General features: G+C 38.4%; 1 protein-coding gene across 1 annotated transcript in view; it reads left to right on the forward strand.

Annotated features, from left to right (window-relative positions):
* Positions 1 to 11,029, forward strand: part of kalrna (kalirin RhoGEF kinase a) — a 705,069-nt gene extending 694,040 nt beyond the window's left edge. Inside the window, exon 60 of the mRNA XM_059966562.1 lies at positions 1,266 to 11,029. Within this exon, the coding sequence (XP_059822545.1) occupies positions 1,266 to 1,811 (546 nt within the window). The 3' untranslated portion in view covers positions 1,812 to 11,029. The remainder of the gene's footprint in view (positions 1 to 1,265) is intronic.
* The last annotated feature ends 14,355 nt before the right edge of the window (positions 11,030 to 25,384 follow it).

The following is a 25,384-nucleotide window of genomic DNA, read 5'->3' on the forward strand; positions in this document are numbered from 1 at the left end:
CATTTGACAGTTTTCAATGAGGTTCCCCCCCCCCCCGCCATTCTTCTGAATTCTAGTGAGTAGAGGCCCAGAGCCATCAAACACTCTTCATATGACAAGCCTTTCAATCCCAGAATCATTTTTGAACCCTCTCCAATGTCGGCACATCCTTTCTTAGATAAAGACACTAAATTTGTGCTAGCACCCAGTTCTATACTGATTAATATCCCTTTGGTGTGACATATTAATGCTGAAACAATGAATAGTTATAGAAAGATTGAATCAGTTTATGCATTTTTCATAAACTAGCAATTTTACCTCTCAAAATCATGTAACAAGCTGTGGAAACATTGAAGTAAGATGGGCAGAGACTACAGAAAGATTTGGAAAGGAAAGCATCAACATACTTGGTAATATAGCTAACCATAATGGGGTGGCTGGATGGTTGTCCAGCTGCTGTCTGTCTTTCCTTTCACCCCAGAAATTCCATTCCTTTATGAATATCATATTGCAATGAAATCTACTATCCCTTATTTCAAAAGCCTCTTTCCTCATCTTCTTTTACATTGAGAATCATAGGTATGAAGCCATTGTTTCCTATTAAACAACACTGGAATAAAATTCTGCTCTCCTAACCCTTACTGTCCCTACACTATCCCCATTCATAATGCTAACCCCTATTCTAATATCAGTCTTTCCTGTAACAATTTCTTGCAAAGATCTATTCCATCCTTCTTTGCCTAGCCCCCTTTCCATGTTCAAAGGCACTTGCTGCCGTCCATACCTCGCTCCAATCCCTCAACCATCCTCTTACTAAATCATCAGCTCCCTCACATTCCAGTACCCATTTCGTCTCTCTGACCTTTGTTGCCCTTGTCCAACCCAGCGGCTCATTCATTCAATTTTACTAGTTTCTCAGACTTCTGCTTGCTTTGTCACCTATCTCCTTAGTGTAGTGATATGAAATTTATAGGATAAAGTTCTTCCTGGCTGTAAGTGGCATTTTTCAGGACATTCATTATAGAAAACCCCCAAGCAAGCTGAGTAATTAGAGTCAAGGAAATGGTTTTCACCTTGTACACAGCTTGAAAATGTGCTTTCCCTTAAATAAAAAAGGTTACATCTGCACTGAGAATAATAGGTTGTGGAGGAGTTGTAAATTATAGGATTTAATGCTCCACAACAGCACTGAATTGAACAGGCTTGAACACAGTAATTTGTATATTGTTAAGGTCTAAGTAAACAATGTACGTGGCACTGTTAACAATTATTTTCCATTCTCTCAGCCTGAAAATCTGCTAATTGACCTTCACACACCTGTGCCACGTGTCAAGCTCATAGATCTAGGCGATGCTGTTCAAATCACAACTTATTACTATGTACATCAGTTGTTAGGAAATCCTGAATTTGCAGCTCCTGAAATAATTCAGGGAACACCGGTTTCATTAAGTACAGACATCTGGAGTCTTGGAGTCCTGACATATGTGATGTTAAGTGGAGTATCTCCCTTCTTGGATGAGAGCCTGGAGGAGACCTGCATGAACATATGTCGAAGGGATTTCAGTTTTCCTGATGAATATTTCCAGGGAGTCAGCTACGTTGCCAGAGACTTCATAAGGGCTCTGCTTCAGGGAGACTTTCGCTGGAGACCCACGGCTGCCACTTGTTTACAAAATCCATGGTTGCATCCTCAAAATGACTGTTACTCTACAACCCCACTGGATACCTCGCGATTAGCCTTATTTATTGAGCGGCGGAGGCATCAGAATGATGTGCGACCTGTCAGCAATGTGAAAGGCTTCTTACCTGGCAATCTTGGATCAAGGATGTGAAGCATTAGTAACTTTTAAATACTCAGTCACTAACAGGAAAAACAGCGTCACTCTATGTGCAGCTGGAAGAGTGATGCTAAGAATACTCTTAAGTATATTTAAACAGGTATACATTACAGTAAAATCATGTATTTCTGATGTTTCATCCTTATAAATGCACAACAAAGTAGATCAACAAATTTTGATCTGTTTACTTTAGACAGAGTGCAAAAGGTTTACTCTTTTTGAGAGATGAATATGGAGCATTAAAGAGAAATGAGTTTCATATAGCATATACAACAGCAAAATTAAAACACTTGACACTTCACACGCCGGATGTTCAATACAAAATGTCAAGAAAATGGAAAAAAATGCAGAAGTAATCATACTTAAGTGAAATTTGAACTATCTGGGTTTACTAAAACAGTTATCTTCTGGTCTTTTAAGGAAGAGTAATCTGTAAAGTTCCACCTGAGGAATCTCACTGACAGCTGTGCAATTCAGCAAACATCGAGCAAATATTTTTCATTCCCGTGAAACAGTGTTCCATAGTCTCCTGAAATATAGGGCTGGTAACATTACCTCCTCTAGCAGCACATGTTCATACAGTAGAAAATGTAACTTTGCTAAATATCGTCAAGGAAAGAAAGAAATCTTCTCCTGGGAATGTGAGAATATTCCCAGATGGGAATTTGATTCTTACGTGAGGTTAGATGGTGAACCTTGGCAGGTCGACATTCATGCGCTCATTGATATCCACCTTCAAGGACCTCAGTTATAATCAAAAGACAACAATCATGGCAGGATCCATTGCAAATTCCTCTTACATTCCTCCCTACCTCATGTCATCAACACACCACCGTGCTTTGCATCTATTAATTTGATGATAATTGAAACTGACACTTTAATGTTCTAGATTAGGTAAACTAGACCTGTACTGTCTTAAATTTAGAAGAATATGAGATAACCTCCTTGAACTATGTGAAGTTCTTTTGGGGTTTTACAGGGTAGATGTGGAATTGATGTTTCCCCTTGCTAAGGGACTTAGAACCAGGAATAACATTCACAAAATAAGGAGTCAGCCATTCAGGATTTGAATACAAAGAAATTTCTTCAACAGGCATCAGTGAACTTTTGTTCAGTGTAGAACAGTTGCACAAATCAGCTACGATGTCACTGAATGGCAGATCAAGCATGAGAGGTAAAATGGCACATACCTACTTGTATTTCTTTTGTTATGAGTGGCTAAGCAGCTCACTAAGTGCCATGCCTTTAACTCACTGAGCATTAAGGTAGTTTAGAAAACATACCACACAGTTTTCTGAAAACTGCCTCGGCATTTCGAATCAGATTCAACTATAGTAACAATGTTGTTCGATCTATGCCTTAGGTTAATTTTCATGAATGTTATTTAATATTAGTAAGACAAAAAATGCACAAGGTTGCTCAATTTAAATAAGCTTGACATTATGATAGATGTGTGTACCTGTCGCCTGTTTTAACAGTAAAAGCAAAAGCTCATTTGCCGTCTGTCTCAGGTTTACCACTGCTGTTTACAACAGCCTTCATAAATCTGTACCATTCTGTACTTCCATTTCCCTTTAATTTCTGTGAGCATGGCTATTCTAAAGTAAATGTAAAGTTAATTTACCCACTAGAATATGTTTAGGGATATTCCAATATGAATTCTTGGCAAACTGAACTAATCTCAGCTGAAAGAACTAATGGTGACACTCCCACTTCCCAAAGTACCCTCCAGTCACACCTCAGCTGACAATATTGATCTTTAGTGATGATACAAAAGGCAACTTCTGCTGAAACCATTGTACGTTTCCCCGATATGCAAAAGCAGTAATTAAAAACAGGTAACTGTCACTTGTTTGCAGGCTCATGTCTACACGACAGTTATAGTCTCAATATTTATTTTCATTTTTACTTCAATTGCTGCCAAATCAGAAGAAAAGAAGCTGAATAAAGATGCCTTTGAGGTTGTCCAAAGGTTTTCCTAACTTTTGTTCCCATCCATAAAAACCAAGTTATTTTCAATTTTCCTTCTCCATCTCTCACATGCTTCTTGACATGAGAGTACATTTGTTGGCTGTGTAAATTGAATAGTCCACAATTAGAGAAAGGATCCAATGCATTCCCAGTGTTTATGACACAGAAATCCTTCTCAAGCTTCCAGAAGGTCCAGGAGTCTATTTTAACCAGTATTTCAATGACAAACGCCACTATCCCTGATGAAAATGGTGGAGTTTGTCATCGAAATATCGGTTAAACTCATAACCTGGACTCAGCTGGAAGCCCAAGAAGAGATTATGGACCCACAATTAGTAATAAATTTTAATAAGGATTTGCAAGGATTTTGATCAATGAGAATTGGTACAGCCATAGACTTAAATCATCTCCAATAAACATTGGCCTTAATGGTACAATAAGAGTAATAGAGTGGTTATCAGTGTTCTTAAGGGGAAAGTGTCTTTAAGTTGAATGCAATAAACAGGAAGTTACTGTCTGTGTTGTCCCAATCCCCAACAGGCTTTGGACCCAAAAATATCTTGCCAAGTGACTTGATGTTCTCCTACATGAACAGTGTGAAATAATGGTATTTACTGACTAAGTAGTCACAAAACATGTCAAAAAAGTTGGGTGCTTATACTGTATGTTCAAATGTAAGTGCATGTTAATGATGTGGTCAGTTTTAATTAATGTCAAGCAACTGGCACTGAAAACTTACTTTTAGAAGTGTGCCATCTTGCTTTACTTTTTTATAATTCAGTTTTCAGGATGTGGACATTGCCACCAAAGCCAATATTTATTTATTGCCCATCCTGCATTTCCCATTAACAAGTACATAATGGTAAGCCATTGTCTTAGACCACAGGAATCATTCTGATTTTGGACCTCCCGTAATGTGGTTGGGTAGGAATTCCGAAATTTAGACACAGCGACGCTAAAGGAATGGCAAGATATTTTAAGTTAATTATTGTTGGAAATATACATTTCTTTTGCTTTGTGAATTATCTTTCTTTGTCTTTCTATCCTTCACTTTATTTCATTTTTATGCAGTACTCCATATTGAATTATAAATGTTATTTCTGGGTTTATATGCAAAGTTTCAGCAACCTGATTGGTCAAGGAGATGTTTAAGGCGCTTTCGCTAGATGCTTGGTAGATCACGATGTAGCCTGACTAATAACAGCTTCTATCAAGTGTAATGTTGATTCACTGATGACAGGAAAATTCAGAGTTCTACATATAATTCTTTATTGCACAGATGGAGTGAATCCTGCAGTAATAACATATAATTCTGTAAACAGGATCACATACATTTTTAACACCAGATCTAAATTGATATTGGGGTGGATTAATTTTGCATATCAGAAAATATGTTAACTATTATATTTCTTTATTAAGTTCAATTTTAGAATGGATGTTCAGAATTGCTCATAAAATCTTTGTTTATCCACCGAACTATCTGTATTTTGTTTACAACATAACTGCAATTGAAATGTAAAGCTCTTTGTTAGAGTCATGATACAACACTGTGTTAAAAAACATTTCTCATATTATTTAGATACCAGGTAGATTAAGCCAGATTCCTTTGGTTTGTCAAGTTTATCCACATTAGTTGAAATACAAGGTAGAAAGATAATGGGTGTAACTTTCAGTCAGTGCAGAGTTCGATATTCCCAATTTGGTCACTGTTGGCCGAACTATAATTGAAGTGAACGTTCCTGTGTTAGAAAGAAGGTTTGCCAACTCTGAGTATTCTGTCAACAACTTATTGATTGTTCCTGGATATATACTTATTTTGGATATTGCAAGGGAAGGGAGGACTTCATGGTTGTAATGCTCTGTAGAAGTAGCCAGCCAGCTCCCACGATGATACTAACGTAAAAGTGAAAATAAACTTGTAAAGAAATTAAAAGCAGTAGACTTCTCATCTGCCTATAATTAAATTCAGGTGGATTCAAATTTCAAAGAAAAGAAGAACCAAATTGCTTTGTATGCCAAAGCAATTCAAGGGCACCTGACATTTTAGAAGAGTTTGAAAAATGGACAAGGTATAATTGTATCACAATTATATAACACAAGATATAGCTCATTTTTTTCACATTACACCAACACAATTTCTCCATGTTTTATTATATTGATCTTATGTTTCATCTAATAGCATGAGCACAAATATTTCTCACTCTAAGAACATTAGCACAAATATTTCCTACCATATACTAAACTAACATCGTAGATTGTGATATATTTTTAACACCAGAGATAAAATGTAGTGTTGAATCTTATGATAGTTTGAAAATTTGGAAGGAGATGTTTACATTGTAAATAGTGAACAAAGCACATAATGACTTGAGTAGAAAATATGTACTCTGGTTGACTTCAGCATAATTTAATAACCATGATATTTGTGGAGTTTAGCTAATCTTACTAGCACAAGACATACCTACTATGAACAGAAAGTTGAGGTAAAAGAGAATGCTGATGCTGAAACTTGGAGCTGCAGGATATCTGATGCAGGGTATCAGCTCAAAACTACTGTCTGCACAGATGCTGCCTGACTCAGAGTTCCTCTGCAGTTTGTTTTTTGCTGTGAAAACAAAGTTAACATGTTGCAGAATCTATAATGAGTTTGCATATTTTACATCGGCAAAAGCTGAAAAACATTAAAGAAAGCAATTTAAATGGTGTGTAAAAATTGTGTCCTTTAGAGTTGATTGTACAGAAGAATCATAGACATTTACAGTAAGGAAGAGAGCATTTGTCTCCATGTCCAGGTGAGCCAAAAGTGGAGCTGTTCTGGTTCCCTCCACTTCCCTACTCTTAGTCCATAGCATGGTAGGTTAAGGTTCTCCAGGTGATACTGAAGAAATCTTGTAGGTTAAATCAGATTTCTGCCCTTCACCATGCTTTCAGGCAGTAAGTTCCAGATTTCCTCCCTCCTCTTTCCTACCCCCTCCCTTTTCTTCAGGGGAAATTATTCTGGCTCAACATTCCTCAAGTTCTTTTATGACTTAATGCATGTTTCCTGGTCATCAATTTCTCTGCTAAGGGAAATATATCATTCTGGTTTCCATTCATAATAGTTTCATAATTTTATACAATTTAATTCAGTCACTCCTCTGCCCCACAGAAAACAAACCCATTTCCCTGTAATCATAGATCTCCAGCCTGGTGATATCTTCATGACTATCTTCTCCAGCACCTCTGGTGCTGTCACATCCTTCCTGTAGTGAAATGACCAGAGCTGTATGATATGCTAGTGATGACCTGACTAGCATTTCATAAAATTCTAGGTTAAAATTTGAATATTTTATCTAGCAGTGATGGGCAGCATCTGTTGACCAGAGCAACAGAGTCAATGTTCCAGGTCATCAGAAATGGGAAAAGATTATCTTTACCCAGGATATTATTCCATAGATACAGCCTAAAACTGTTGGGTTGGTCTACCATTAAGTTTTTTTAAGCTTAATCTTGTTCTTTTATTCCATTTATGACTGACTATGGCAAGTGTCCTGTATGCCACCATAACCATTGTATCTACCTGTCCCCTACCTTCAGAGATTTTTGTTCATGTACTTTCAGTTCCTTCACGTTCTCTGTTTCTGGGTATCCCATCTTTCATTGTGTATTCAATTGCCTTGTTTGCTCTTCCAAATAGGTTATCCCAAAATTCTTCAGCTGAATTTTATTTGCCAGTTTTGTACTTAGTTTACTGACATCTCCCTGCAACCTTGAACATACTTGCATGCCATCAATCATAATGTTGGTGTTATCATCAGATTTTTAATCAATGTTCTTAATGCCAGTGTTTAAGTTTCTTAAGATAAATCATTGAGATGTGTGGAACCTTCCAGCCTTCCAATCACTGAAAATTATCTCTTATTTTCTCTCACTGAGCTTATTTTTAATTCAGTCACCACTTTTACTTGGGTACGATAGGCTTTTACTTTCCATGATAGTTTGCTATGTAGATTCTGTAAAATATCTTGCTAAAGTCATACAGACGTTATACAGACTCCGCTCATTGACGTTCATGATTATAACTCATCAACTACAATCTGACAATCTGAAATGTTCATTTTATTTCTCTTTTCCCAGACAATGCCTGAATATTTCTGACATTTTCTGACATAAGCTTTACGTTTTCTGTTTTCAGATTTCTAGCATCTGATTTTTCTTATTCCCTCGAATACATGCTGACTGTCCTTAATGAATCTGCACCCCACTAAATGAAGATAAATTCTGTTCCCCAGAATGTTTTGCTATTAATTTTCTCATCACAATTATTGATCTAAGTTGCCTAGATCTCTCCCTTTCCACTGTTTTAAACAATCGTACCACATTAGTTCTATCCTCAGCACCACATGCATAGCCAAACAAGTTTGGGAAGTAAGAGGCATCAATGGTATTTCTTCACTTGCATCTTTTAAAAGTCTGAGATGCAATTTATCCAGCTTCAAAATTTGTCTACTTTAAATATATTAAACCCCATAATAATCCCCTCTCTCAGTTTATTATTTCATATCATTCATGCTATTTTTCTTAATGTCATTGTCTATTAAATTCACCTCTTCATATGCACAGTTTTTATTTGGAACTAAATATATATGCTTTTTTATGTACCATAATACCATAAGATTGCAGCAGAATTAGGCCATTCAGTCCACCGAGTTCACTCCACCATTCCATCATGACTGATCCCAGATCCCATTCAACCCCATACACCTGCTCTCTCACCATATCCCTTGATGCCCCTTAATTCATATACAGACGACCATCTTGGTCTTTTCTTTGTTATCCTTTTTCCTTGGTAATTAACTTTTATAAAACTTGGTGTTTTCTTGACTTCTCCTGCCAATATTTATCTGCTTCCTCCATATTTGTCTGTTTCCACACTGGAGGTGTAAACAGCCACAGATTATTTTTTTGATGGACATTGGATTTTATGGCAGAACAATATGTTTATTTATGATCTGCAGAGTTTAGCAGTGAAGTCACATACTCTTAAATCAACAGGAAGAGACTTCATGCAAGGAAGAAAAGTTTTTTTATTCAATTGCCAATCCTCCTGCTCAGGTCCATACATCACAATAAGGGACACTGTGGGAAGAGTGAGATGGAACAACATATATTAGGCAAATATTGGAACATCTATACTATTTCAACAGATGCAGTTTGGTTGACAACTTAAGCTCTTTCCCTAGATGTATGAGGGACCAACTGATATTCATATCTCAAGGGTGCAGTAACTGTTGGGATTCTAACTGCCAGAAGCAAAGTCATCATACTGTATTGGCCTCATTGGAGAAATCCAGCATTTCAAACCCAGAAAGGTGCCAAAAAGGTAAAATATTCCCATCCAAGTCCCACAGCAGAATTACTGGTCCTTCCTTGCAGATTTCGATGTGGTCTCACTCCCACTTTATCTACTTTGATGAGATACTTCAGGCCCATGATTATGGCCTTAAGCTGCAGCCTCCTGCTGGTGTAATGTCACTGAAGCAGGTAATGAGCCCAGTCTATTTAAATGACTTGACCCCTAGTATCAAAATGCCATGTTGAATTTTACTCCTCACTTTCCAGAAATAAAATTAGGATTTAGATTTCTGTCATTGTAGTTTAGATTAACCACGTGAACTGGATGTTTCGTTCTAAATTTAAATTCATTTTTTCAGATAGGGGGATGTAACTTAATGAAATGTGAGAAAACAATGGAGTTCCACTTTTTAAAAAAACTGTCTATCTCAGCACTAAGGATAACAAATCCCACCATTTTTACACATATATAGGACTAAAATGTATTACCCCACAGTGTAATCCTTTTGCCATTGTTTTGTTGCTTTTAAACAGTTCCTTCAATTTTCTGAGATAACAATGGCTGAAACATTCAAAATTTATTCTCCTTCTCAATCCGACCGGAATTGATTTTAATCCTTACTACAGTGGCAGCGTGATACTTAAGTTAGCGGCAGCCCAACTAAAATTAGATTAACAAATGGGACTTCCATTCATCTTCTGTTGATAGATTTCATGCTAACATTTTAACCTATCGCATTAATGACCCATAAAATTTTAGCCATTTCTGAACCCTCTGCTGAACAAACCAATAAGGTTTTTTGTCTACATCTATTTATAAAATTCAATGTTTACCAACATAACTTCTGCCTTTTTTTGTTATTTGAAATTTTTAGTGTGTTATCATGATCTTCATATTTTTTCATCTCATTTTAAAATGATTCTCCAGTACTGAAATTGCTACATTGTAGGTCTTATTGTGTGTTATTTTTAATCCCCTTTAATTATAATCTATTGATGTTTGAGTAACCATGGCATATGCTTTAACATTTTCAAAAATACCATTTCCCTTCACTTTACAAATTCAATTCAGTCACTGCACTAATAATGAATATAATCAATCTCATATATTTAATGCCCTTTTCACATGATGCATACCTACCCATGCCCTTTATTGCAATAATACTTTACAACCATTTAAATAGTTGGAATGAAATCCAATTTATTGTTGAGATACCTGAAGGACAAGTCACCATTTGTAATGTGTACATTTTACAAATGTGTGGAATGTTGTCACTCATTTATGAATGTGTTGATTATGTTAATTAGTCTCTATCCACTTACAGACTTGTAACATAACGTTTTGCTTGGTATATATTTCTCACTAATACTAATTAGTGTTAGTAAACGATCCAACAAAGGAAAGCATTTCTAATGTTGACTTTCGAAGCAGTAATGACTTATTTTTACATTAAAGAATTTAACAAGTATACATACAGCTTTACAGCCTTAAAGTGTCTCAATCATTTGCCTCAGCACTATTCCATGTTAGCCTTTTATTGATCAAGCGTTGTTGCATATTTTTACAATTAAATGTTATATAAAGTCTGTTGTATATATTTTAATTTTGTTTTACAGAGGTAAATATGTTGTAATTTTTTGTAAGTGGAACAGGAACATTTTAGTAATTGCAATGATTCATTTAACTTGTAAGAACTGGCAAACTGTATATGCTTACTGTAAATTTGAGATGGCATGCAACATCCTGTATCTCGTACTATACAATCCAATTGGAGGATTTGAACATAATAAAAATTAGAATATTTCATATGGTATTGCTTTGATTTTGATAACGTTTGCAAAAAATCCCCCATTTGCTGGCTACCTGTTATTAAATATTTAATACAATATTAAATGCTTGGTTTCTAAATGTATCAGTCTTTTTTTCATTTTGCTTAAATAGTGACTCATTTCTGGAGTACTGGCATATTTTAACATTTTGAAGCTTTGGGATCAAGGAGGAGTTTGTCCATATCTTTGTCAAAATTACTTGTTGCTTATACGTGACGTATATTCCACCAATACTGACTATCGGGATATTACCCTTTTTGTACTGCAGCATAGATTAAAACAGATGAAAGATTTTTAATAAATTGTAAAGGTTAAGTGGGAAAATTTTTTGGTGGCCTGCAGTTCATGAACCAATCAAAAACCAATCAAACAATTGAGCCTAGGCTGTGCTCAACTTGATCATTACAGCTACGGCAATAATAAGACTTTGAGAAAGGAATTTGACTAGTGTTGAAAATGAGTTGGAATTTTATTTTTGATTGCTGACTCTTAAATCCAGTTTGGGTGAGATTTGCTTGCCAGTCTTGCAGAATGAATGACAATTTTATGAGAAAGGATAAAACAGAATGAATGGGCATTATCTATTTAACTTTGGAGGGGTAGGGAGCAGCTTTGATAGAGGCCAAGGTCTCTATCAGCTGATATTTGTTGCTTGGCTTTAAACATGAAGTTGGTAAGCCTGAGGGGGAAGAGAGGCTAATTTATAGAAAATAAATGCAGTAGAATCCTGTTTTGATAATAAGCATAGTGCACAATGTGAGATGGCATGTGACACTCCTGTGCAGCGGTTAATTGGCATCACGAGGCAGCTCCAATCCAGGACGATCAAGCTCGACAACTCTGAATGTTTGCCACGCTTTCTTGCAGATCAACTGCCACCATAGAATCAGCAAGAAGAGCAGGGGTAGGAGAGCTGGGACCCATCCTTCATCTTAGTGTTTTACCATGTGCAAAGTGGAAGAGGTGGAGTCATGAGCAAAGCCATCTGCATCTGGCATTCAAACAGCTCAATCGCATCACCACATAAAGCACAGGGGCCCTCACCCAAATAGTGCAAATGAGAAGTTACCGCCACATGACCCTCTGACCATACTACTAGGGGAGTTTTGTGAAAACAGAACAGTTGAAAGGATTTGCCTCTTCTAATTATTCAGCAGAAATTATTTCAAAACTGATTCATAATTGACGTAGAGGATATGGTTGTGACCCCCCTTCCTGATTCACTGCAGCTTGTGATGATGTTCCCTCAGGGAGTGGTCAGATGGTGAGTGATTTGAAGATGATTTCCTATCCACCTATTGCTTTTGCCCTACAGGGTGGTAGAAGTCATGGATCTGAAAAGTGCCGATAATGATCTGTCAACTCTCAATTGCACAGGCATTCCCTCAAATGAAGAATGTTTAGAAAATACCAACCTTTGAGCAGACTAAACCATCTCGAGCAAAAAAGAGCTTTGACCGGCGATCAATCGGCATTTGGGATTGATTAACAAGAGCAAATTAAAGGATGACGGGGGCAAGCGCAATGGCCATTGTCTGAGTGGACAGAGTCAGGGTGGTGATCTTTAGCTCTTTGAGGTTTCAATGAAGAGAGACTTCAGTCAGGGAAAGCAAAAGAAAAGAAAAGCTCTAGGTTTCATTTTTCCCCTTCCCTTCTTTATATCTGCTCAGCTAAGATAGTAGAGATGCCAGGCAGGATAGTTGAGCGCTTCTCTTGTAGGATGTGGGAAGGCAGGGAGACCTCCAGTGTCCCTATAGGCTACAACTGCAAGACATGCATCCAGCTGCAGCTTCTAACAATCTGCATTAAGGAGCTGGAGCTGGAAATGGATGAACTCCAGATCATTTGGGAGACTGAAGGGGTGATAGATAAGGACATACAGAGAGGTAGTTACACCCAAGGTGCAGGATACAGGAAACTGGGTGACAGTCAGGAAGGGGAAAAGGGGTAAGGAGCCAGGGCAGTGTACCCATCCCCCTCAACAAAACATATATCACTTTGAATATTGTCAGGGGTGGGGGGTTGTGGTTGTCACAGTGGTCGGATCTCTAGCACTGAGTCTGGCTCTGTGAACAGAAGGAAAGTGGGGGGAGAAAAGGCACACTGTGGTGATGGGGGATTCGTTAGTAAGGGGAATGGACAGGAGGTTCAGTGGGCAAGAATGAGATTCCCGGATGGTTTGTTGCCTCCCAGGTGCTGAGGTTTGGTACATCTCGGATCAAGTCCTCAGCATTCTCAAGTGTGAGGGTGAACAGACAGACATTGTGCTCCATGTAGGGACTAATGACATGGGTAGGGTGAGTGACGAGGTTCTGCATAGGGAGTTCAGGGAGTTAGGTGCTAAGTTTAAGGGCAGCACCTCCAGGGTTGTGATCTCAGGATCGCTACCCGTGCCACGTGCTAGTGAGGCCAAGACTAGGAAGAGTATGCAGCTTAATATGTAGCTAAGGAGTTGGTGTAGGAGGAAGGGCATGAGATTTTTGGATCATTGGCTTCCCTTCCAGGGAAGTTGGGACCTGTACAGAAGGGGCCGTTTGCACCTGAACTGGAAGGGGACTAATATGCCAGCAGGAAGGTTTGTTAATACTGCGAGATGGGGTTTAAACTAGAGTTGCAGGGGATGGGAACCAGAGTGCCAGAACAGTTAGTGGAGAGGTTGTGGAGGCAGATGTTGGTATGACCTCAGACAAAGTCAGGAATCAATAGTGAGCATGGTGCGACTAGTGTCCTGAGCTGCGTATATTTCAATGCAAGAGTATCGTAGGAAAGGCAGATAATAGTGCAGAAGATGAGGTCGCTGGTTTACAAACAGAGGCGATATGCAGTGAGGAGAGGCCATTGATAGGGCAAAGTTGCAGTCAAAAAGATGAGCTGCAATGTAAAAGGCAGACAAAATTGAAAAGGATGAACACAGGACTGAAGGTGTTATATCTAAATGTGCACAGTATACAGAATAAGGTAGGTGAACTTGCAGCACAGTTGCAGATTGGCAGGTATGGAGTTGTAGGCATCATTGAATCATGGCTGAAAGAAGATTATAGCTGGGAGCTTAATGTCCAAGGATATAGAACGTACATAGAACATAGAATAGTACAGCACGTTACAGGCCCTTCAGCCCACAATGTTGTGCTGACCCTCAAAACTTGCCTCCCATATAATCCCCCACCTTAAATTCCTCCATATACCTGTCTAGTAGTCTCTTAAACTTCACTAGTATATCTGCCTCCACCACTGACTCAGGCAGTGCATTCCATGCACCAACCACTCTCTGAGTGAAAAACCTTCCTCTAATATCCCCCGTGAACTTCCCTCCCCTTACCTTAAAGCCATGTCCTCTTGTACTGAGCAGTGGTGCCCTGGGGAAGAGACACTGGCTGTCCACTCTGTCTATTCCTCTTAATATTTTGTACACCTCTATCATGTCTCCTCTCATCCTCCTTCTCTCCAAAGAGTAAAGCCCTAGCTCCCTTAATCTCTGATCATTATCCATACTCTCTAAACCAGGCAGCATCCTGGTAAATCTCCTCTGAACCCTTTCCAATGCTTCCACATCCTTCCTAGAGTGAGGCAACCAGAACTGGACACAGTACTCCAAGTGTGGCCTAACTAGAGTTTTATAGAGCTGCATCATTACATTGCGTCTCTTAAACTCTATCCCTCGACTTATGAAAGCTAACATCCCATAAGCTTTCTTAACTACCCTATCTACCTCTGAGGCAACTTTCAGATATCTGTGGACATGTACCCCCAGATCCCTCTGCTCCTCCACACTACCAAGTATCCTGCCATTTACTTTGTACTCTGCCTTGGAGTTTGTCCTTCCAAAGTGTACCACCTCACACTTCTCCAGGTTGAACTCCATCTGCCACTTCTCAGCCCACTTCTGCATCCTATCAATGTCTGTCTGCAATCTTCAACAATCCTCTACACTATCTACAACACCACCAACCTTTGTGTCATCTGCAAACTTGCCAACCCACCCTTCTACCCCCACATCCAGATTGTTAATAAAAATCACAAAAAGTAGAGGTCCAAGAACAGATCCTTGTGGGACACCACTAGTCACAACCCTCCAATCCAAATGTACTCCCTCCACCACGACCCTCTGCCTTCTGCAGGCAAGCCAATTCTGAATCCACCTGGCCAAACTTCCCTGGATCCCATGCCTTCTGACTTTCTGAATAAGCCTACCGTGTGGAACCTTGACAAATGCCTTACTAAAATCCATGTAGATCACATCCACTGCACTACCCTTACCTATATGCCTGGTCACCTCCTCAAAGAACTCTATCAGGCTTGTTAGACACGATCTGCCCTTCACAAAGCCATGCTGACTGTCCCTGATCAGACCATGATTATCTAAATGCCCATAGATCTTATCTCTAAGAACAGCTTTCCCACCACAGACGTAAGGCTCACTGGTCTATAATTACCTGGACTACCCTTACTACCTTTTTTGAACAAGAGGACAACATTCGCCTCCCTCCAATCCTCCAGCAGCATTCCCTTGGACAACGAGGACATAAGGATCCTAGCCAGAGGATATAATATACATTGTATCAAAAGGACAGGCAGGAAGGCAAAGGGGGCAGTATTACTCTGTTGATAAAAAAAGAAATCAAATCATTACAAAGAGGTGACATTGTGGATAGAGCTAAGGAACTGTAGGGGTGAAAAGACTTGATGAGAGTCAAGTAGTAATGATGTGGCCTACAAATTACAAAGAGAGATAAACAATACATGCCAAAAGGAAAATGTTACGATAGTCATAGGGGACTTTAGTATGAGGGTAGAATGGAAAAATCAGGTTGATGCTGGATTCCAGGAGAAGGAATTTCTAGAGTGCCTATGAGATGGCTTTTTAGAGCAGTACTTCCCACTAGGTGATCAGCTATTCTGGATTGATGTTATACAATGAACCAGAATGGATTAAAAACCGTAAGGTTAAAGAACCCTTGGGAGCTGGTGATCATAATATGATCGAATTCACCCTGAAATTTGAGAAGGAGAAGCTAAAGGCATATGTATCAGTGTTATAGTGGAGTAAAGGGAATTCCAGAGGCATGAGAGAGGAGTGGGCCAGAATTGATGGGAAAAGAACACTGGCAGGGATGATGCCAGAGCAGCAACGGCTGGAGTTTCTGGAAGCAATTTGGAAGGCTCCCAAAGAGGAAGAAATATTCTAAAGGGAAGATGATACAACCTTGGCTAACAACAGAAGTCAAAGCCAACATAAGAGCCAAAGAGAGGCATATAGTAGAGCAAAAATTAATAGGAAGTTAGAGGATTGGGAAGCTTTTAAAAACCAACAGAAGGCTACTAAAAAGTCATTAAGAAGGTAAAGATGAAGGTAAGTGAGCCAATATTACTAAAGAGGATTCCAAAGGTTTCTTCAGATACATAAAGTGTAAAAGAGAAGAGAAAGTGGAAATTGGACAGCTGGAAAACAAGGCTGGGAAGGGGGATAAGGAAATGCCAGACAAAATTAGTAAGTGGAAGACACTAGCAGTGTGGTGGAAGTCCTAGATGTCAGGGGTCATGAAGTGCATGAAGTTACTATAATTAGAGAAAAGGTTCTTGGGGAACTGAAAGGTCTAAAGGTAGGCAAGTCACCTGGACCAGATGGTGTACAGCCCAAGACATTATTGTTGGCATGAAAGAGGTAAGCTGTCAGGGTCTGTTTCTGTGCTGTACATTTGTATAATTCTCTGACTCTTATCGAGGTAGTCAATAGTTATTGACTGACGTTACTGAAGTTACTTCTGGGAAACAAATATTGAGATCCTTCCTTTCTTATAGCCCTTCTCATGCGTATTAGCCCAAGCCTGAATGTTGTGCAAAATTTTATATATGTGGCTGTAACTGCTCTTCTAATCTGCTGAAAGAGGGTGATTTGCAGGGAAATCAAAGGAGCAAAAGAGATTTTTTTGGAACAGGGGGAGCTGCTGTCATAAAATGGTCCAACTATAAATCTATAATCAAAGAAGTTTGAAATGATATCCCTCATAAACTGTAAACAGGAAATAAAGGAAGTCCCCTCTCTACTTCTCTACCTTGAGTGTGTTTTCCTAAATAATCACGGAATTGATTTGACTGCTTTAGGATGTAATTTTACAGGAATGAGATCAGGATAAGTTCAGTAAGCTTCAATATATTATTTTGAACTGGTAAAACATGAGGGTATTTGCTTTAAGCATATAGTGGATAAAACAAAAAGTACTTCTGCATTTTCAACCAAAGCAAATAAAGTATTAATAAAGAGAACTGTGAATTCAGAGCCATTTAGCCTTATCAAAATAAATATTGTAAAAAGTGTTACATTGGAATCAGGAAAGCAAATATTTTGCTTGCTGAATATTTTTGGATGTACCTTACGGACTTCGAGCTGCTGAAAATCACGCTGAAATTTCCCTATCATGCACCATTGTTTTGAAATTACCTATATTTGTTATTCCAATTCATAATTCAAGTCAATTAAAATGTTGCTCAGAATGTAAGCTGAAAGGTTTCATATCTTGACCAGGCATGCTTGGGCAGGGTGGATGCTGCATGGCAGGACGGATTTTAGAAAGGTTATAAATTCCCATGAGACAGACGTTTCCCAAAATAACTGATGCCAAGAGTCAGCACCATTATACAATTAAATACAATTTATTTAATAGAAGTTAATTTCTTGTTTCTCCAAATTCCTACATGGTACAAATAGTCTGAAATTATATTTATGTTCAGCTTCAAGCAGTTAATCATAAACAAAAAAAATTCTGAGGAAGCAACACTTTCAAAAGAAAATTGTTGTGTAGCCAGTGGAAGTCAATACCTGCTTATTGCAGAGATTTACACTTTTATTCAGTCAAATGTTTAAAAATGAGTAATATGTCAATTACATTGTTCACATATAAAATGGCATCAGACCAAAAGTGTACACAATTCTTTTTCTGTTGGTTTTATTTATGCTGGTTGAATGACTTGGTTGAAATGCTACACCACATCACATGTAACAGGAACTAATAACAAATGATTCCAATGTAGCCAGAAATCCACCACATCTGCAGATTGCTTTGTATGCAGAGGCAATTTTTCTCATCATTCTTAAAAATTAATTTTGTCCCTGATCATTGACTTTTAATATTTTTTTAAATAGACCCGCAAAAATACGAGAACCTGGAAAAAAATTACGTTAACTGCTGTACTGATAGAAAAACAGGCCTAAAAAAATTAATAACTTCCTTATTGGTAACATTCAACACAAATTGCATAGAATATAGAGCAGTACAGGCCCTTCAGCCCAAGATGTTATGCCAACCTTTTAGCCCACTCTAAGATCCCCTCCCAGCTCCTACTCCATCAGTTCTCTCCACATTTTTATACTGGTTTCCTTCTCTCTATTTTTCCATCCAGATGAAGAGTTTCAACCCAAAATGTCAACTCCCCATTTTCCACTGTAGATCCTGTCTGACCCACTGAGTTCTTTTAGCATTTCATATGTTGCTCCACATTCCAGCAACAGCCACTTCTTGAGTCTCCATAATCATTCTCATTTACCCTGTTACTGAGAACCCAATTTTCCTTTAAATTTTCTTGCACTTCTATTATGTTCTAAATTTTGCCTACTTTTACCATACTCTGCTCAACCCCATTTTATTGTTCTTATTAATCCTTCATTGCTTTGATATGTTCATGTTGATTCACGTTGCACTTTCTAGTTCCAAAGATTTTATTTACTATTCAGCTTTAAACAATGGAGCCTTGCAAAATTTGAAAAATAGTTCTGAAGATTTATAATTATAAAGTAATTTGCATTCTGATGATTTTAAACAAGTCTGAAGCCAGAAGTACTTAGAATACAAGGTTTCAAAAAATTCTTCCCTCTGCCATCCAATTCCTAAATGGACATTGAACCCATGAACATGACCTCACTTTTCATGTTTTTATATTATTTCTGTTTTGCACCATTTTTAATTTAACTATATATATACACTTCCTGTGAATGATTTAGTTTTTCTCTGTATTATCATATATTGCATTCTACTGCTGTCACTAAATTAACAAATTTTGCAATAAATGCTGGTGATATTAAGCCTGATTCTGAAAATACACAAATTTTAAACTACGACTAGAAATTCTTATTTGAACTTTTCTAATTCATTCCTCAGTTGTTTCCACCAGAATAAGATGATCTGGCATAAAACCAAGGAAGTGAGGGTTTTGAAGAGCTGAAGAGACAGTCTAGGGGCAGTCATCTGTCTTTCTGAACCCCACCAAAAGTTTTATTTTTAATTGTAATAGAACCTGTGAGCTTCCTGAAAGACTCATTTAACCTGCTGTGCAGGTCAAAATTTCATCAACAACCTATGCACAATGTAGAATCATGTTTTGCATTTAAGTTTCATTTTGTAATTATATCTTGCTGGAAACTGCTGAAACATGATTATATTCAGCATGCTGCTGCCTTGTGTAACTTATTGGGTTTAATATGAAGTCTATGACTATATATTACATTTGTTTAGTGAAAGGTATGCATAATTCATGCAAACAAATATGCTTTTGTCGGAGCCAATGCTATCTTATAATGAATAATATTTGCAAGATAGTCCAAATCATTTTGCATATGTCCTCCTATTTCCTGACACATAGAGGCCATTTTAGAACAACACTCTAAATGCTTATTCTGCTGTACCTAAAGACTGGAACTGTAGTTAAGCTTTGAAATTGCTCCTGGTAAGTTTAAACTCAACTACTGTAATATAATGTTTTCTTATGTCTATAAAAATGATATACCTAAACTTTGGTTCCTTGTATCCTCTGAGTGCTTTCCCTGTTAGTTTGCACTGTGATCAGTTGCCTGTGATCTGTTTTGAATTAATTGTTATTCTATTACTGTGAATTACACTCTTCTGCTGGTATTATTTTTGAATTATGTTGTAATTGTGCAGAAACAAGAATTCTACAACTCATTTGATTTAAACATGAAGAAAATTGTAGATACATACAATAATTTGCTTTTAATAATTCTGTTACCAAGCAGCATATCAATTATTCCCTCCAGACATTGTCTGAGCTTATGTTGGATGTTGCCATATACTGCATGTGAACACAGCAATCCTTCTTACAGCATGATTTACAAAGGACATCAGATGCATAATGGCTGGTACAGAACTGCTATTAAGAATATTTCGGGACAAACTTAGACAGCAGCAGTCTTAAAATAGGAGGTCTCGAAGAAATGAACAATTGCTATCTTTGTCCTCAGATAAGATTTTGAGTTTTGGTACTTGCTTATGATTTTGAAGCTATTAATGGCTGAAAAGAATTTAGTGACATGTGCTAGGTGACTTTATCTTAGTTATAAGACATAGAATCAGAATTAGGCTATTCAGCTCATTGAGTCCACTCAACTCCATTCTTCTGCCTTCTCCGTGTAACCTTTGATGCCCTGACTAATCAAGAAACAATAAATGTTCATCTGTGGCAATGAATTCCAGAGATTCATCATCCTCTCACTAAAGAAATTCCTTCTCATCTCTGTCCTAAATGGACATCCCTCTATTCTGAGTCTGTGACCGCTGGTCCTAGACTCACCCACTATAGGAAATATCATCTCCATATTCAATCCATTTCAATGAGATCCACTCTCATTCTTCTAAACGCCAAAGAGTACAAGCCCAGAGCTAACAAAGGGTCCTAATAAGTTAACCCTTTCATTCCTGGAATCATTCTCATGAACCTCCTCTGGATCCTCTCCAATGCCAGCACCTTTTTTATTAGATAAAGGGCCTAAAATTCCTCAATGCCTAATAAAGCCTCAGCATCATATCTTTGCTCTTATGTTCTAGTCCTCTTAAAATGAATGTTAACATTGCATTTGTGTTCCTTACCAATGACTCAAACAACAAGTTAAACTTTAGGGAATCCTGCGCAAGGACTCCCAAGTACCTTTGCTCATCTGATTTTTGAATTTTCTCCTTGTTTACTAAATATTCTATGCCCTTATTCCTCCTAACAAAGTGCATGACCGTACACTTCCTGACACTATATTCCATCTGCCACTTCTTTTCCCATACTACCAGTCTGTCCAAACCCTTCTGCAGACCCTCTGCTTCCTAAACACTACCTGCCCCTCCACCTATCTTTGTATCTTCCGCAAATTGTCCACAAAGCCCTCAATTCTGGCATTCAAATCATTCGCAAATGAATGAAGTGGACGCAATATCAACCGTTGTGTAACACCACTAGTCAAAATAGGCCTCCTTGATTCGGACTCTTTGCATCCTGCCAGTCAGCCAATCTTCTATCCATGTTAGCATCTTTCATGTAATACCATGGGCTCTTATCCTGTTAAGAAGCCTCGAGTCAAAGGCCTTTGAAAGCCCAAGTGAACAACGTCCACTGACTGTCCTTTGTCCATCCTGCCTGTTATTTCCTCAAAGAATTCCATCAGATTTGTCAGGCAAGATTTCCCCCTAGGAACACCATACTCACTTTGTCTACTTTATCCTGCACATTCAAGTACGCTGGAACCTCATCTGTAAAAATGAAATGCAACATCTTCCCAACCACTGAAATTAAGCTAACTGGCCTATAGTTTCCTTTCTTCTGCCTCCCTCCCTTCTTGAAGACTGGAGTGACACTTGCAACAGCTCCAAGGTTTCTGCATAAACCACCTGTTCGAGGTATAGTCCCATGAGATCAAAGCATGACTGCAAGAATGGGAAAGGTGTCAGGTAAAGGATGAGGACACGGGGCAAAAAGTATCCCAACAGAGAGCAAATCTCCAAGCTGAATCTTATTGCCAATTGATATCATCACTAAAATCCAATCAACTGTTATAAATGCAACTACAACCTTAGAGTAAGACAAGGCAAAACTCTGCCAACATCTACAAAGGTGATCATGATGATGAATTTTTATGCACCTGGCTCCTGGGCTAGTGGCTGGAAAATGAGTCAGATCTCACAACTTGTACAATTCTGTTGCGTGAGGGAAATCACTGAGATTGTCTATTCAACTTCATGTCATTCTGTCTGGTCAGAGGAGCAGGAAGAACTTGCAGCAGTGTTTTGTGAGAATTGTAAGGTCTCCAATTAGGCAGAATCCAATTGATTGCAAGTTCTTGGTTAGCACGTAATGAACTCTCTGAGGACCCAAGCTGGACCCAACATATCAAAGCAGTTATAAAGAAAGCAAGACAGTAGCTATAGTTCATTAAGAGTTTGAGGAGATTTGGTATTTCACCAAACACAGTCGCAAATTTCTACAGATGTACCATGGAGAGCATTCTGACTGGCTACATCACCCTCGGGAATGGGAGAGGTGGTGACTACTGCACAGGATCGAAGTAAGCTGCTGAGAGTTGTAAAATTAGTCAGCTCCATCGTGGGTACCAGCCTCCAGGATGTCTTCAAAGAGCGATTCCTCAGAAAGGCGGCGTCCATCACTAGGGACCTCCACCACACAGGACACGCCCTCTTCTCATTGTTACTATCAGGAAGAAGGTATGCACTCAGTAATTCAGGAACAGCTTCTGCCCCTCTGCCATCCATTTTCTGAACGGAACACTGCCTCACTACTATATGCATGTATGTACTTACTGTAATCACAGTTTCTATTTTCTCTCTATTATCACGTATTGCATTGCACTGTTGCTGCAAAGTTAACAAATTTCACGACCTATGCCAATGATATAAACCTAACTCTGATTCTGACTACCGAAATAAAAATAATTTAATTCCCCAATTCTGTAGCCTACATGAAGCCCCAACAAATCTTGAGAGCCACTCAGCCAAATAGAGCAGGTCTTTTCCAAAGAAAGCGAAATAAAAGAGTCTGTCACAGCCCTGTCTCATGAGCGGTGGTGATGCATTCATTCTGCAGCAGATTGCTGTTTCAGTGCAACAATGCAAACCATCAGATAGCCAAGGCTATCTTGCAACTCGGTTTGTTAACTCATGCAAACATAGAATGCAAAATCTCAGGAACATGCTGAATGATGAAATTGGCTGGCTGAATCTGAGACTCTACTATACTCTATGCTGTCCAGCTTTGCCATCATGAACAATGCCCTTTCCACCTACAAAAGAAGATGACAAGCAGGAACATAAGAAGCAACGTTCCCTTTAATTTTTCTACAACTGCACAAACCAACCATTGCTCTGAGCAGGAAATTTTTAAATGGTTTGAAAACAGCATGGTACTTTAAATGTTAAGAAAACTCTGTGCATGTGCACCAGAGCATTTCAGTTATGGCACAGTCACACAGCTTAGAGGGAACAGAGATAAGGAGAGAAAAAAAGCAAGGATTAAGAGATGAGAAAGGAAGGGAAGTTGCAGTCCTGATGGGCTGAATATAAAGAAGCTATTCAAGTGTGATGCAAGTAATCTCTATGACTACTTCCAGGTTAGTAACAAGTGTTTTACTGATTATTTTTCCTGCAGTCAAGCACATCAAAGTTATCTGCAACAGAATTAGTGTGAACTGTCACCTTTAGGCATGCTAATGTCTATACTGAACTTGGCCCTTTCCTGAGCTGCAGTACACTAATACTTGGTGTTTCAGATATAATGTTATAGCCTAAGATAAGTACAGATTCAGATTTATCACATCTACATCACAACATACATTGAAATCCAGTGTTTGCATTAATAGTCAAAACAACTGAAGGGTCGATCTCTCTGCTCAATGTTGATGTAAAGATCTTGGCTAAAGTTTTGGCTCATAGATTAGAAACCTTCATTCCCTCCATTATCTCTGATGACCAAACAGGCTTTATTAAAAACCGTTTCCCTTTTTTTAACATTCGGCGTTTATTTAATATCTTATATTCACCTCCAACTGGGATTCCTGAATGTGTTATTACCCTCGATGCGGAGAAAACATTTGATCGTATAGAGTGGAACTACCTTTTTGCAGTTTTAGAAAAATTTGACCTTGGTCAAAGTTTCATCTCTTGGATCCAATTGCTGTACCTGTGTCCTACTGCCTCTGTTTTAACCAATTTTCAGAAATCCCAAGTATTTAATCTCAAATGTGGCACCCGCCAGGGATGCCCCTTAAGTCCCTTTCTCTTTGATTTGGCTATGGAACCTCTGGCGATAGCATTTCGAAACTGCCCTGAATTGACTGGGATTTGGAGAGGGGGTGTTGAGCATAAAGTTTCTCTCTATGCTGATGACTTATTACTCTTTCTCTCAAATCCGTCTACATCCTTACCTCTAATGTTTTCACTTCTTGACCAGTTTAGCCAGATCTCTGGCTATAAACTTAATTTACATAAGAGTGAACTTCTCCCAATTAATAAAGAAGCACAAGAACTAACATTTCATGATCTCCCTTTTAAAGTAGTCCATAATCAATTTACTTATCTTGGAATTACAGTCACAAGGAAGTTTAAAGATCTCTTTCGTGAAAACTTTGCCAACCTTTCCTATGCTATAAAACAGAGTCTGGTACAATGGTCACCTCTATCTATGTCTTTGGTCGGTCGTATTAATGTTGTTAAAATGTATGTTCTCCCCAAATGTTTATACCTATTTCAATCTATCCCAATTTTTATTCCTAAATCTTTTTTTGATTCCTTAGACTCTATTATTTTGTCATATCTGTGGCAGAATAAGCGCTCTAGAATTAATAAAATCCATCTCCAAAAATCTAAAAAAGAGGGTGGCATGGCTTTACCTAACTTTCGTTTATATTATTGGGCAGCTAATATACGTTGTGCTACCTTCTGGTCTTTCTTCCATGGCCAACCCGAGTGCCCTAACTGGGTGGCGATGGAGCTGAGCTCCACCAAAGAATTATCTGTCTCTGCACTTCTTGGCTCTGCACTCCCTAGTAGCCTGCCCAGATCAATAGCTTTGCGTATATAGCTTAGACACACTTTGCGTATATGGGCTCAGATCAGGAAATGCTATGGCTTCCAGGGGTTTTCCGTTTCCAGCCCTATTGCTCATAATCACCTTTTTTTACCTACTACATACGATTCAGCATTCCAGGTTTGGTATAGGAAGGGCATTAGACATTTTGAAGATCTTTTCATTGATAATCGCTTCACTTCTTTTCAGCAGCTCTCTGTTAAGTTCAATCTTCCAGGTATCTCCAAATCCAACACTTTATTGCTCCTTTAATTCCTAACTTCCCTGAAATGCCTGCGAAAAATGCTATGGACCTATTTCTTTCCATGAATCCACTAGGTAAAGGCTTAATATCAATCATCCGAGATAAACTAGCGGCCTTACAACGGGCCCCCATGGATAAAATCAAAATGGCCTGGGAGCAGGATCTAAATATCTCCTTATCTGAGGAGAGCTGGGATTCAGTTCTCAAATCGGTTAACTCAACCTCTCTTTGTGCTCGCCACTGCCTTTTACAGTTTAAGATTGTTCATAGAGCCCATATGTCTAAATCTAAACTATCTCGATTCTACCCTAGCATTAGT

This window comes from Hypanus sabinus, chromosome 4 (assembly GCF_030144855.1).
Source record: "Hypanus sabinus isolate sHypSab1 chromosome 4, sHypSab1.hap1, whole genome shotgun sequence".
Lineage (NCBI taxonomy): Eukaryota > Metazoa > Chordata > Chondrichthyes > Myliobatiformes > Dasyatidae > Hypanus > Hypanus sabinus.